Below are 14,959 nucleotides of genomic sequence, written 5' to 3' on the forward strand. Positions count from 1 at the left end.
AGAAGAAACCGTTGAAGATAATTGGTCACGGTTGATGGTAGAAAAGCCATCCAAATATACACCAGGGCATACAGCGGTTTCCAAGGCCATTCCACTTGAGGACAGATTGGCACTGGTTAAGGGCAAGAGATTATTAATCTTGTCCCTAATCGTTACAATCTTTTCATTAAAGAAGTTCATAAAGTCATTACCATTGAGGTCTATAGGAATACTCGGCTCCACAGAGCTGTGACTCTCTGTCAGCCTGGCTACAGTGCTGAAGAGAAACCTGGGGTTGTTCTTATTTTTTTCTATTACTGATGAGTAATAGGCTGCTCTGGCATTACGGAGGGCCTTCTTATAAGTTTTAAGACTATCTCGCCATACCTGCTTTACGGTACACGCCTTGCCAAGAATAGCTAATTATCTACGTTACTGAAATCCAAAGAAAACTTCTTCTCTTCCTTATAATTCAGGACAGATGTAGTTGCGTTGTAATAAGACAAAATACAGCATTATTTATGTCATAGATATTGAGGCCTCATCCATGTGGCAATACAAAGAAAATATGGAAAACATTTAGAGCTTTGGGCATATTTTAATTTCCTGGTCTCTCTTTAGTACGTCCGTATGATGGTGTATATTAATTAACAACTAATGTGGAGTATTGGAGCTGCAATGAAACGCCCTGCAAATATACCATGGGAAATTCTATAATGAAATACAGGATGATTACATTTGTAAAAATTAAATAACACACACTTTCACTGTGTTAGCTTTTTGGACAACGAAGACAGATATTAGAAAATAATTCAGACGAGATAATACATTCAGGAAATATTCAACTAAAAGATAAGTGCAAGTGTTTGTTTAACTGATGAGAATGAGGCTCACAGTTTGGGCATGAATTGAAAACAGATACGCTCTTATTAAAGCTAGAGTAAAAACGTGTTGATGTTTCATTGTTGTTGATATATTTGTTGAAATTCTCTTCACACTACGACAGCAGTCAATAAACTAACTTCTCTGTCTGTCTGCCCACGCACATGCACACATGCACACATGCACCGGAGTCTTCCACAAACGTTTTGATGTGTGTCCTAACAATCGCCATGTTCGTTGTTTGTGTTCGTGATCATTTTTGGAGGAGGGGCTTTGTAGGGAGGTCTGAAGGGACGGGCGGCAATGTTGCAGACTTGGAAACCTTCTCACTAGATTTCGCAAATGTTGGCGCTGCTTGCATGGAAAAATAATTGTCTGGTTGGATAATTGAAAAAATCTACCGTTCTACTTTTGCTTTAAGTGCTACAATTACTGAACTCACAATGATGTTAATTAAAAAGCAAATCAGAGACCAAATTAAGTTGGCAAAGTCAACACAAGGTTCCCCTGTGTCCAACGGGAATGGATATTAAACACGCTCTACAGCTTGAAAATGGAGAAAGCCAGTGACATAGAGAGAGGAGTCGGGACGGATGGGTGGAGGCAGATGAGGACATGGTCGTGTTTGAATCCAGCAGGTGACCTCATAATAAACTGTAGAAGCCCTCCCTCTTCCCTGTCATAGCCGGTCATACACATGAAGGCATACATCTCCAGCAACCTGCAGCTTTGGCCAAAATGACAACTCCACACATCATTCTCTGTGCAGCTCGTTAACAATGCGGCATCCCTGAGACACACACGGCTATTCTTGGAGCTACAGAGGTTAGACTAGAGAGCTCTACCTGGGAGCTTGTGCTCTTATCTCAGCTACGAATGACACCTACAGAGAAAAATAGGGCATCTATTGCATTATTTATCTTCTCTTTGGCCCCACAAAGACATGTCATACTCCCATGGGGACAACCTGCAGCTTCTCCTTCATGAGAAGGAACTAAATATGAAAGAAGATCATATCATTGACATCGAGACTGAAATATGGGTTTGTTTAAGGGACACGAGTGGAGTACATCTTGATTCAGAGAAGGTGAATGATCGATACCAGACAAGACCGATGAAGTTAATTCGTTTGCGGCATCATTTCCTGTTTCTATTTGGCAAGCTCTGAGCACAAAAAAAAACTTAGAAATAGAAAAGACCATTAAAGAGTCCCATGTGTATCTTAGCTGCAGACAACAAAACACTTTCAAGTCAATTAAAAACATACATCATGGACTGTATTTCATGTCCAAGACAAGAAGCCTTTCATGCAGTATATCAGAATGGCAGAATAACTCTTACCTGTGTACAGGGAGATGTAGGCCGAGTCTATCACTTCATATTTCAGACCGGGGAGGAACGGACGCCACTGTGTGTGAAAGCAGAGGGGGAGAGGATGAAGCGTGTGTAGAAAACTAAATGTCAACATGTGGAAAGTATAAGGTGAGCAGAATCCATCCATCACTGTTTGCTGGCTAAACTGTGACACTCTGTGTGGTATTGATCCCAGAAGCATCACTGGATTGATTGGACGCTGGCTTTCTGTATAAACACACTTAGCCAGAGAGGGAAGAGGAAGCAGGAAGAAAAGTGTGGCACACGAGCAGAGGACAAGAAGCGTGAGGCCACCGACAGAGCAGAAAAGAAGAAAAAAAGATGAGAAAACCGACAGTGAGCAGAGCGGGAACAGAGCCGTGACAAGTAGGTGTGAAGAGGGAGATCTGTTAATGACCTGAACACAGAGAGAGACAAAGAGAGAGAGCGAGAGCTACAATTCTTTTAAATAGATTTCACATTTACTACGTCACTTCTAGTTACCGAGGATATAATGACAGGAGACAGGTCATTTTCCAGCCCTCGGCTTGAGAATACTAATATAAATACCCTCCTTAGGCTCATGCAAATAACCTCCGCTTGGCTGTGTAACACACACACACACACACACACACACACACACACACATTCATCGTTTTAGATTTTCTTTCATTCACTTAGCCCAGCACATGTTTTGTAAGAGTCCTCCTGGATATTGTATGCTACTCCTCCACCCCTGACACATGAACACAGAGGCACACATACACAAACTCGAGCACCTATAAAAGAGCACAAGGACACAGTGCGACATCATGCTGAGCAGCAGCAGGGAGCGGCTCAGCAGGCCACCCAAAGGCGTCAGCATTCTGTCATTATTCCAGCATGTTGTCCTCAAGGTCAAGGCAGACGGATGAGACCACGTGGGAGTTGTAACTTGGCTTTAGTTTCACTCGCAGCAGAATCACACAACATACTGCGAGTCAATGGTCAACTATCATAAATGTGACTTGAATATATATTAAAAAAGCAGTTTTGTGAGTTCATTCTTGAACATCTGATCTTAAGGTCTTCGTAGCTTTTTCTGGTGTTACTTGTGTGACAGTCTTCTTCTGATGTGTTTCAGCTACATTTAGGGCCAATGGCAGTCCACACTTTTCTCAATGAAGCCTAACAGTCTAGTGCTGCCACATCAGCCTTAAGAGCACTTGAACTGCTGCAAGATTGGGCTATTTTAAAGATGTGTGTGATTTTATTCCTGTTCATCGTCGGGCCCCATATATATATTTATATATACACATATATATATATACACATATACACATATATACATATATAAATATATATACATAGGGAGGCATTGACATAGTGTGCATGTGCATCTTATGTGCACACAGACACAAAGCAGTTGTCTGTGTGCAGTAAGTAAGATCATGTTGGCCAATGACACAGACCTTCAACAGCCTGCTTGAGGGTTTTAAGGTTTGATAAGTGTCCCCACAAAGACAGAAGTACAAGGTTGTGTGCGTGTGTGCGTGTGTGTGCGTGGATACTCTGTGTGTGCGGGTGTGTCTTCTGTGAAATAGTGTTGACAGGGAGCAGCAGGAAGAAGCCGAGACCTGCTTGCTGGCACCATAAGTTCAACCGAGAGGAAAGGAAATCAATATCCAAGGGGAAATGATAAAAAGTACCAATCGCAGAGCAAAATAGCAATGGGCAGCTAGTGGTGTTGTTTCATCACGTTACATCATCCCCAGACAAATGGGTGACGGATGAATTATGTTGTCTAGAAAGCCCCATATGAATTCAAAGTATTAATATCATTATATGAAATTTGTATATTGTTTTTATTCAGCTGGCTAAAGAGGGTGTTGCTCCAACTCACACAAAGAGTGTGTGGTTTGTTGTTTGAGTAGACATGCATGAGCACTGACATGTTGTTTCTTTCAATTCAATCGTCTACTCCAAAGCCTCAGGCGCCACGAATAGGTAATAACATCACTAAACTATCTTACCTTTTGCATTATGCGTACAAATCTCCAATAAGATCACAAGAAAGTAAACACTTCCAGTTGGCAGTGTCCCAGTCAAGGTGAATCGAATCACCGGCTCAACTACACAATGGCTGTCCAGCTGTTGTCCATGTCCATTTGTTTAGTCGAAGACAGAGAGGTTGACTGTGTGCGTTCCCTCTTTCTCTGCGTCTCAATCACAGACACTTGGCTTAAAGCCCACATTAGTAGAGTGGTAAACAGAGAAAGGTCTGTGGCAGTGTGGACAGAACAAGACAGATGTTAACAAGCCCGACGACACCTGCCTGAGGGAAAAGGTAGGAAGAGACTGGCCCTACACTGTTGTTATGTATTACAAGGTGGGCTGGTAAGCCTGCATGGCCATTGAGAACAGGGCCCTCTTTACAATTACATTGATTGTTCGTGTGTAATTTGATATGTGTGATACCTGTCTTTCAATATAGCATTACAAATCTGATGTCTGTAACTCTGCGTGTGTGTTTTCTACTCAACAGAGCTGTAACTTTGAACACTCGCTCATCGTGCTCTGAGGGAAATGAATGCAGTCCTGTTGGGGCATGTTGACTTGTTCCAGCCAAATAATGTGGCGAAGGAAATATTTTACAAGCCGTGCTTTTATTTGATAAAACTGGCACTTCAACTCAGTGTTTGTGACCTGATTTAAAATAAGGGTACGCCTGTTTCACAAGAATATAAGGCTACAACATGTGAGAAGACAAGCAATGACAAGAAAAAGCTCAATTTACTGATGAGATGCAAGACCAGCTGGGACAGCTTTGGTCGGGAGAGAAACACTTTTTAGCGTTGGCAGTAATGGAGCGTGTGCAGCGGGGAGCTGTGGCGCTGCCCAGTGACAGGAGCCTGAGAGAACAACAAGGAGAAACTCCTGACAGGCTCTCCACAGATAGCTCCTCCAACAGAAGACACAGACGACTGCAGGTGCTTGATGCTCTGCTGATACGGTTGAAGAACAATACGATGGAAGTTGACAAGGATGCAAAGCTGAAAAAGCCCCTCACCAAAAGCTACAGCATAAAAACAAGGACATAAAGCTCATGACTGATTATGCTCTTATTCCAATTGACAGCTAAACAGAGCTAAACACTCCCATGCCTCTTCTATTCCCCGTCACACTGACATGAAAACAGTGGCTCGTTTCCCCATGTCGCATCATGCCTTGCCTGGAGACAAAGGACCAATATTGAAAGAGAGATGAGGAGGTGGATACGGTGACGGGGTGTTTTATTTTTCTATGTCGAATTACACATTAGCCATAGTCTCTCAGACCAGATGTTTCAGAAAGACAAATGATCCCCATATCCAGAGCAATTACTGGCGCGTCGTAGAGCGTGCGTTTACAGCGATGCCCCGCGTGCTGTGAGGGGGAACCGGTTAGTCACACTAACACTCTCACTCCATTCAAATCAAGTCAAACTTCCGTGACATGAAGAATGTCCTTGCCCACTTCTCGAAATCCCCAGTTGTTTGCTGTGCAGCCTCGGACCTCGGTCAGCATGTTGCTGACTGGAAGCAAGATAACGCAGGAATAATTCACATGATGGCACTAACGCAGCCAATGGCCCGTTCAAAAACATCCAGTGATAAAATACAACAGCAGAATGTAACCTGGCACGTTCAACATGACCTGCTAACAGAGCTGTCTTTGAATACACACACACACACACACACACACACACATGAAAACTGTTCTCTAGAGCCACCAAACGGGGAGAGAAAAGTTGTTGTGGTCATTTCTCGCCCGAAATGCAACCTGCTGAGAAACGGCTACATGCTCAAGGCTATTATAATTTAAAACTGCTTCGCTTCAGTAAAAATGTCCAAATATTACACTGTCTCATTGTTAACATGCAGTGTTTAAGATTCAGTGCCACATAGAAGCAGCTGGTATAAGACAATGTAGGCACATGACATTTAATATGAAAAAGACACAATGAGCAAGGGTGACGAGACTCTATGTAGCGTCCTTTCTAATGTGTAAATGATATGCCGTGTGTGGGACGTTGCTCTTTGGGAAGTGCCTGATCAAAATCTGTTTGATGACAAGACAAAGTGTTGTAATAAAAGACAGGAAGAGAGATATGAGCCGACGCTCTACAAATGGCTTTGAATCCACGTAATGTTCGGCCAGTGGTTTTTACAAATGGATATAACATGAATGAGAGGAATTTATTTATATGATGAGCTCTTCCGATTGAGAAATGATGTCGGCGTCTTCCCCTTTTCATTATCTTCATAATGAGAGAGCCTGGGTGATCGCCATGCAATCATTACAGTCATATTGACTGGCATTGGCGTTGCCTTCTACAGGATATGAGGATAATGAACATTGCAGTAGGTGCATCCCATGCCAATAAAGAACGAATGTTGGCGAGGTAAATATGAATGCTGGTAATAATAATAATAATAGCCATTTAAAAAAGTGGGAAAAAAAGGATATGAAAACAAGCGCAGTGAAAACCGAAAAGTTAATTGAGGCAAAAAAAAGCTTGCTGATTCCATGCTGAACTAAAGTTGACCCTGAAAGGTGTTGAAGCGGTAGAGAAACAGAGAGAAAGCGGAATTATTTCCAAAGTAAAACAACACACACAATATACTTTACCAGTCGGTTACAGGTCGCGCGGGCCACTACTGATTTATATTGGCCGATGCATGGTGGTGCTTAAGTGAATGCAGCCATGAGTCTGCGGAGGCCGGGGTAGATGGATGCACGTGCAGACGTGGATGTGTGTGTTAACCGGTCGGCAGTTTGAGACTTGGTCTGGCAGAAGTAATAAAAGCGTGCCTATTAAAATCCTGCATCTAAATCCAACACCCATGCCTCTCCACAAAGTTGCCATGACTAATTACGGCGTGACTTTCTTCTCTTCTTTCTCCCACTCCCTCCACCTCTCAATCACACCGTTTAATGGCCAACACTTTCCTTCATTCGTTCACCAGACTAAAAAAGCAAGAGACGTTTTTCCATTAGGCGAGTGGAAAGGTCCCGTGTGTCACCGACAAAGATCCAGATGACATTTAAGAATCTCACAAAGTCTTCTTTCAACTCATGTCGTCCATGTAACAAACAGTCATCCCTCCAAAGAGTTTGTTGGAAATTAATTAAGGAGAGTTGAGCGCAGTAGTGGAAACGTTCATTCACATTACAGATTTATTCATGGGCCTACTCATTCCAACTCAACAATCTCCTCATTTGTTCCTCTGTGCATACCTACACATGCAGTTGTTTCCACCCCTTGAGAAAGGCACAACCTGTCTCTCTTCCTGCCTCTAATGTTGCTCATGTTCCGCCTTCCTGCAGCCATTTCCTCTAATTCCTTCACACGGGAGAAAAGAAAGGGACCAACACACAGAGAACAAGGGTTCTCTTTACTTCCAGGCTGCGCTTGTGTGCTATCTGATATTTACACCCTCTTGTTTCGCTAAACAAAGTGCTGCTGAACAAATACTTTCCCAGAGGAACAGCCCACCTTTGACCATGCAGTCACGGCGTGGTACAGAACACAGGAGAGAGAGCTGGGAATCCACGATATCTGCTCTTTAACAAATGAGTGCCCGGGTTCCTGTGGATTTATGTGAGCCCTGGGTTTATGCTGTTGTGGGCTGGTCACGGTAAATCTGCTATTTTTGCCAAGGTGTGAAATGTATTCCGCTGCTAAATCACACACGGAGGACTCGCTAAGACAGCGGCGCGTACACATTCACGCACACTATCTTGATTTGCGGCATGACTTTTATACGCTTCATTAAATCGTTTCGGCTAGTACAAACCCACTTTGATGGCCTCGTGAGTAGTGGGCTCACGGGTCTGGGGGGAGACAGAGATGACCACATGACCTTGATTTACTGGTGGACATAATCACATGAACACTTTCTGGATAATTTGAATTTGAAATACCACGAGACACAGAGCACATATAAAGGCCTCCAGTGGACACTGCATATCTCTCTGCAGACTCCTGTCCCATTTCTTAATTCCCTCCTTTTTCTGTCTCCTCTCCCGTTTTCTGACAAGTGTGTCCATTCAGTCTCTGTCCTCAAGCCAATGGTCTCTTAAGAGAACAAATCCTTCAGTTTCAGCACCATGAATCGTTCTTAATTGCCGGTGCAATTTGTGTCTTCTATTTTGGGATTGCTGGTGAGCACTGTCCACCTGGGGAAGACGTGTACAGCTTTGAGCCTCCTCTAATACATGTGGAGTCAGAACAGGAAAAGCATCGCATTATAACAATGCATCCAGGATGATCCAGGATTTCAGATGAATATCATATTAATTGTGTATATATTTAAAAACTGCTCTCATAAACATTTTTATATTGACGCTGGAAAACCGACTACTGTATATGCCATCGGGGTCAACTGGAGCGACCAACCCACCGAGAGTTATTACACAATCAGAATTACACAATTCACTTTACTATGAGCGGTGAAATGCTTCTCAAGGAACATGTCTGCTCGCATTTGACAGATGACATGCGATGTTGATGCAAAAGTTGAGCAAGCGTCAATGATTTTCCCAGAGTGTCCTCGGGCTGTGTGCGCTAGCTCGTACATGTTTACAGTCTCTTCTCAAAATGAACTTGCCATATAGGTTCGTTTAGTTTTTAGGTTTACTTAGTCAACTAAAGTACTTGGTTAGGGTTAATAAGGTCCTGTCTGGGGTTTACATTAGTACATATTTGTTAGATAAAATAACTACGCTAGTTACAAAACTGCCGTTAGAAAAAGACTTGTTTTCACTCAGAAAATGAACGTTGATATTTGTTTGGCCCATCCAGCCCCCCCCCCCCCCAACCCCCCGCCTGCTCTCAACGGATGTTCTCGCTCTTTATTCTTTGTAGATTGCCCTACCATCTGATACTGACCAAGCGGCAGTATTCGACAGGATGGGAGTGAGACCGGGTTGGCCTCACACCTGCAGAGGGTCACACCATCTAGCCCCAGGATCCCCTCCTCCCCACTGGCACCAGAGAAACCAGTAGAACTCACCAGTCCGGCAATGAGGACACAATACCAGCAATAACAGTGACATAAATATGTTATTGGATTGTAGCTTATCTCACCAACTCAGTCTGTTTGCACTATACGTGAGGCTCTCCAAGTAAAGTTTAATTTGTTTGCCACTGGGATGTGACTGTCACAGGCTGTAATTTATTAGTCACGCTTGCACATCATCAGCTGAATATTCATAACACATCCACACCATGACCCACAGCATCCCACAGCAACTGAATAATACTTATGCCACCAACAGCACATTTCATACAGCCTGCGTGAAAACCTTGACATATGTATAGTTCTTAGCTGACTAGGCCGGATTTAAAAAAAGGAGCACAGCAGTGCAAACTGTGACCAAGGCTAAGGAAAGGCTTGTGGAAACACGGTGGGGAAAAGAGAAAACAGACCTATGACGGGACAAAAGGACAGTTTAGGATTTTAAAAACCCAGGAAGAAACTAACAAGCGCTAATAGGAAGACAGAAATATGGTAGAGCAGAGTAGCCAGGGGCAATCACACAGAGTTTGCCAGGGATAAAGATAGACTTAGAAAGAAGTACAAAAATCATTAACCATCAGGGTGCAAAAATGAAACTGAAGTTGTGTGAAAGAAGAGAGCAGCTCCAGCTCTGCTGATGATGATGGTCACCATGAAGGCAATAACCCGAGGCTTGTTCAGAGATTCATTCCACACACACACACACACACACACACACACACACACACACACACACACACACACACACACACACACACACACACACACACACACACACACACACACACACACACACACACACACACACACACACACACACACACACACACACACACACACACACACACGTGATCTCTTTTTTCCCATCTACCCTCCCACTCAAAGTACACGCTCGCACGAGGCATGTGGGCTCTCGTTTGAAACTTCATCTCAGAATTAAACCCCACTCATCTCTGAGCTTGGCCTGAGGTGCAGAACACCACTACTGAGAGAGGAACGGTGCAGCGGAGAGTCGAAGCGAACGGGAGGAAAAAACGGAGAGTAAGAGGGGAAGAACCAAAAGTGAGACGGAGGAGGAATAGAAAAATAGTTGCACCCGATCGGAGGGGAAGCCAGCGTGACGACAAGGAGGGAGTTCATGGCATCAGATGAGACCATGGGCCAAAAATCATTTGTCACCAGCCACCACTCAGACTCGGTTAATGAAACAAAGGTTACAGGTGAAAACGGCCACAAAATTGTCCTTCCAATGGTTTCCCGAAAACAGGTGGATGCGTTTTATTTAACACTTTATTTTTGTCTTTTCACCACATATAGAACACATATAGAAATGAAAGAAGAAAAAAAAAAACAGCAAGAGAAATACAAATGAATGAATGAAAAGGGGTGTGGTTTGCGCTATCCTCTCAAAAGCTAAATATAGAGATAAATCATGAGAAACATTCAAATGTTCCTATCTTGTGTTATCGTTGACGTGTAAAAATCGTCCATTTCTGTTGTCATATTACCAAAGTAGAGAAACATACAGGACTTGGGTGCGTCATAATGCAGAATGTTGACAATAACTTTATGGACATTTCCCCAAAACTGTACAATTTCCAGGCAAAGCCAAAATATATGTGCATGGTCTACATGTACTGCCCCACATTTCCTCCAACATGGTTGGACAATAGACAGACATGTGCTTGTAATTTGGGGAGTAATAAAGAATCTGATTATCATTTTCCAACGATGTTCTCTGCAAGTCCGCGCAGATGTTGAGGATTGTTGTATCCTCCAAATATTCAACCATTCCTCCTCTGTAATAATCACACCTGTTTTCATTTCAGTTTTACATAAAATGTTGTATTTCATAATTTGACCATCAGATTTAGATACAAAGTTGATATATTTCTTGGAGTTGTAAGCTCCTATTATGGTTCTAATGATCCCAAATAAATGTGTGCTTTATTTCTCTGTCAAAAAAGTCCCTTAATTGTAGGTATCTGAAGTGGTCCTGGTTATTTAGTGAATATGTATCATCTTTAATAAATGTGCATATTGTTGTTATTCCATATGGAATCCAGAGTTTAAACCTCTGATCGAGACGTAACTGGAATAAAATGTCTATCATAGGATATTCATCGCAGAAGCCTGAGCTCTTATTCTAATTTATATCTTCGTACCAATTTGAACCACATCTCTGATGTAAATTGGGTAAATCTTCTGCTATATTTCTATCTCAGAAAAGGCTTTGCATTTCCCTTCCTTCTACATATCGGTCAAGGTTTTTCCATTTTGCTTCATAAGCGTTGGTACACCAGTAGATTACTGGTCTAATTTGAGCTGCATGGGAATATGCCCTCAGGTTTGGTTGTCTGTCGTGTTTTATATTTGACTCTTGGCGTTTGGCCGTTCCATAGAAACCTTGGGAGTCTTGGAAGGTGGAAACGTTTTCATATGTTAAGAGTAAGAATGACTGGGCTGGGAAAAGACGTGTAGACAGAGACGTTGTGTAGAGGAAGTGAGCTCATGTGATTAGATTGGTCCACTTACCCCAACCTCCACGTGATCCGAGCCCTTGTCATCCTGCTTGTGCAGGATCTCAAAGTAGTATCGTCTGGACGAGATCAGGCTGAGGGGAGGGAGAGAGAGAGAGAGAGAGAGAGAGAGAGAGAGAGAGAGAGAGAGAGAGAGAGAGAGCTAATGTTAGATTTTTGACGCTGATGGAAAGAAAGAAAGAATAATCTATCCATCTTCTATAATAAGCTCTCTTGCACCTTTGGCTCTGTGATGTGTAGAGAACGACCAGAAATCCAACTGCGAGCGACTTCGGGTCGCCCAAAACTGAAGCTATTACAGGATTTAATGAGACTGCGATGAACAGTTTGACTTTAACAGCACAGAATAGTCATAAAAACATACAGCAACTGGACCTGAGAATAGACAGCTTAATCAGCCAAGAGCATAAATCTGTGCTGCAGGCGAGATGGCCAGAGAGACGGCTGTGAGCCGGGATATCATCGGCCTCGGGTCCTGAATAAAACACTCCTACTGAGACCGCGAGGAGGAAAATCGATGCTCCACATAAATCAACATTTTACACTTACACAAGCTCCAGTGTTTTTTTGGATCCCCTGATTCGACTGAGTAAAGATCTGAACTAAAGTTTTACTGCGCATGTTATTCCCTGTGCTGATAAAACACACACACACACAAACACGCTGCACACACACACTGTTGGGCAGTGGAGGAAATCATGTTGTTTTTCAATAGAAATGTGCCCCTAAATGCATCCAAAGGCTAAACTTTAATCGATACAATGTCATTGCATCTTGCAGAATCTAATTCCTATTAACAAGCTCATGTTGATTCTGTTTTTTCTGGTTATTTGTAAAGCATTTGCTACTCTGAATTCCGACTTATTTGGCTCCTTCATTTTCATGGAGTTTCACTACGATATACGATGGCTTGTTATGCTGCTCATTTTCTGTCTTTGTTTCTGTTCCCTCGCCTCTCTCTGTGATGGCCTGGTTTCTCTCTCATCTCTCCTGTTTGTCTCCTCAAACAAACACAGGCTCACCTTCTTTGATGAAGCCTTTGTTTCGAGTAGAAAATAGCCCCACAACACAGGAGATAACATGAGACGATGACAGACAGAGAAACATGTGCTGCATGAGGTTATCGTTGTTCTGGAGTAATGTGCATGTTCACAAGTTAAACCGATGAAAGATTTGCGTCTGTCACAGTTTCAGCTCCACACCCTCCTCACTCCCCGTCGTCAGTCTAACTCTCTTCACCTGTTCACACACCTGTCTTTGATCACTTATCAAATCCCTATATAGTCTCCTGCCTCACACACACAGTTGCCAGATTGTTCTTCCTTTTCTATGCCAGACTCTCCAGCACTTGTTTCTTGACGGATTTCCTGTCGCCGACCCTGCCTGTCCCTGGTTAACCCGCTAGTCCGACACCCCGTGAACCTACCAGCCCTTCGTCCTGTTGATACTCTGCCTGCCGTTTCCAGAGTGTGGAATATAAGTTCGAAGGATCCCTGGAGTCGAGGGTGCATTTGGGTCTACACACGACTCGTGACAGTGTCTATAAAATAACAAAAGTGACAAAGGTTCCCAGAGCCCAGGATGACATTTTAAAATTGCTTGTTTTGCCCAACCAGCAGTTCAAAACTCAAGACACAAGCAGAAAAGTGACACAGAAGTCAGAGCCAGCATATTTTTAACATTTTGTGCTTGATAAATGACCGACTGATTGTTTCAGCACTATCAGACATAAAAGCCTGGTCTTTCACAATAAAGATTGACAAAATGCAGTTACATTGTAGACTTATTGGCAATGTGTGTGTGTTTGTTTCTGATGTGGTTGACCGAGTTTAAAAGGGAAGGACAAAGGCTCAAGGGGGGACGGTCGCGTGTTGCTCCATGCACAAACGCCGGCGTATCATCCGGCTGCCCAGCGTTCTGTAACCAATAAATCATTGCAAGTGCAGGAGAGCAGTGACAGTGGGCTAAGGTCACTCTCATGAATAGGCAACGTCCCTCTGCACAGCTGCTGAAACGGCACTCAGCAAACATAAGTGCCTCTTTCAGCTCCTGGCACCCAACATGCTCTTTCCCATATGATTCAAACGCAACGCCTCGCCACGACTAAGTGAAGCCACACATAAAAAATAACGTAACTTTTCATTTGCCTCATTAGATTAGATCAGATGGAACTTTAATGATGACAAAATTGAGTAATCATTCCAGAGAAATCAGAGAGCTTGAGGGCAGATGTATGACTGTAGTGAAATATAAAGTAATTTAGAACATGTGCATGTTATTCAGGAAAAACACAACTGGTTCCCACAAAATTGCATTTATTGGAGGATTCAATCTCACCGTCTCTAATCTAGCGAATTCAATTTAAAGTTGCCGTGGTTTTTTACATCCTGAATTCAAAATGATATTTTTTGGCGGCCTTTGTTTATTGAGTTGTGGCCCTTGAGCAGACGACTGTCGATGGGTTTCAGGGATATTACTACATCTCCTGACCCTTCGTCAGTCTGTTTCAGGCCATAATCTGACTCCATCGGGCGGATAATCTAATTTCAGAGATGAGAGGACGCAGTCTGCCGCCACAGTGTCAGACGGCTACACAACCACAGACGAGGAGGATACTTAACATGATGAATAAGTGTACAATAGAATACACAGAAAAATGAATCCTCAATAGTGAATCATGCGTTAACATGTGGAGAACTCCTTCAATCCCTTCAGAAACTTAAAAAATACACACAACACACCCAAAAGCCCCTGAACCTCAGCAGTGACAGCAGCAGCTCGGCCGATAAAAACCCGGTCCCCTGATTCCAGATAGGTCAACGTGCCCATTCACACACACGCCGCACAGAGTCGGCCTCTCAACAGCAGCGCAGCAACAGAGAGACAAACTAAAAGGATCAAATCATAACATAGCTTAGTGGCAGAGCAGCGATGCCCCCTTCTCTCATTCCGTGTTCACACCTTTTACATAGAACGGCGAGGTGGGATAAAGGCGCTACATTGCCACCTTGAACAGGCTGTGTGAACGCACATGAGAAACAGGTGCAGACAGCAGAGCATTCATTCATATGCACACAGGTATCTCTTGTGTAAATACTCCCTTTTCTCTTTGTGATTTTCATCAATTTGTATGGCAATTCAGAAGCAATTTTTAAAAAATTC

General features: G+C 43.1%; 1 protein-coding gene across 2 annotated transcripts in view; it reads right to left on the reverse strand.

Moving 5' to 3' along the window:
• Positions 1-14,959, reverse strand: part of b4galnt4a (beta-1,4-N-acetyl-galactosaminyl transferase 4a) — a 179,741-nt gene that overhangs the window by 10,098 nt on the left and 154,684 nt on the right. Inside the window, exons 8-9 of one of the 2 annotated variants that reach the window (XM_056416859.1) lie at positions 11,793-11,871; positions 2,203-2,269 (exon numbers count right to left, since the gene is read on the reverse strand). The exons of the other annotated variant lie outside the window; for it this stretch is intronic. Coding sequence (XP_056272834.1) covers positions 2,203-2,269; positions 11,793-11,871 — 146 coding nt within the window. The remainder of the gene's footprint in view (positions 1-2,202; positions 2,270-11,792; positions 11,872-14,959) is intronic. 2 annotated transcript variants of the gene reach the window in all.

The sequence above is a fragment of the Pseudoliparis swirei genome, chromosome 6 (assembly GCF_029220125.1).
Source record: "Pseudoliparis swirei isolate HS2019 ecotype Mariana Trench chromosome 6, NWPU_hadal_v1, whole genome shotgun sequence".
In the NCBI taxonomy this organism is placed as follows: domain Eukaryota; kingdom Metazoa; phylum Chordata; class Actinopteri; order Perciformes; family Liparidae; genus Pseudoliparis; species Pseudoliparis swirei.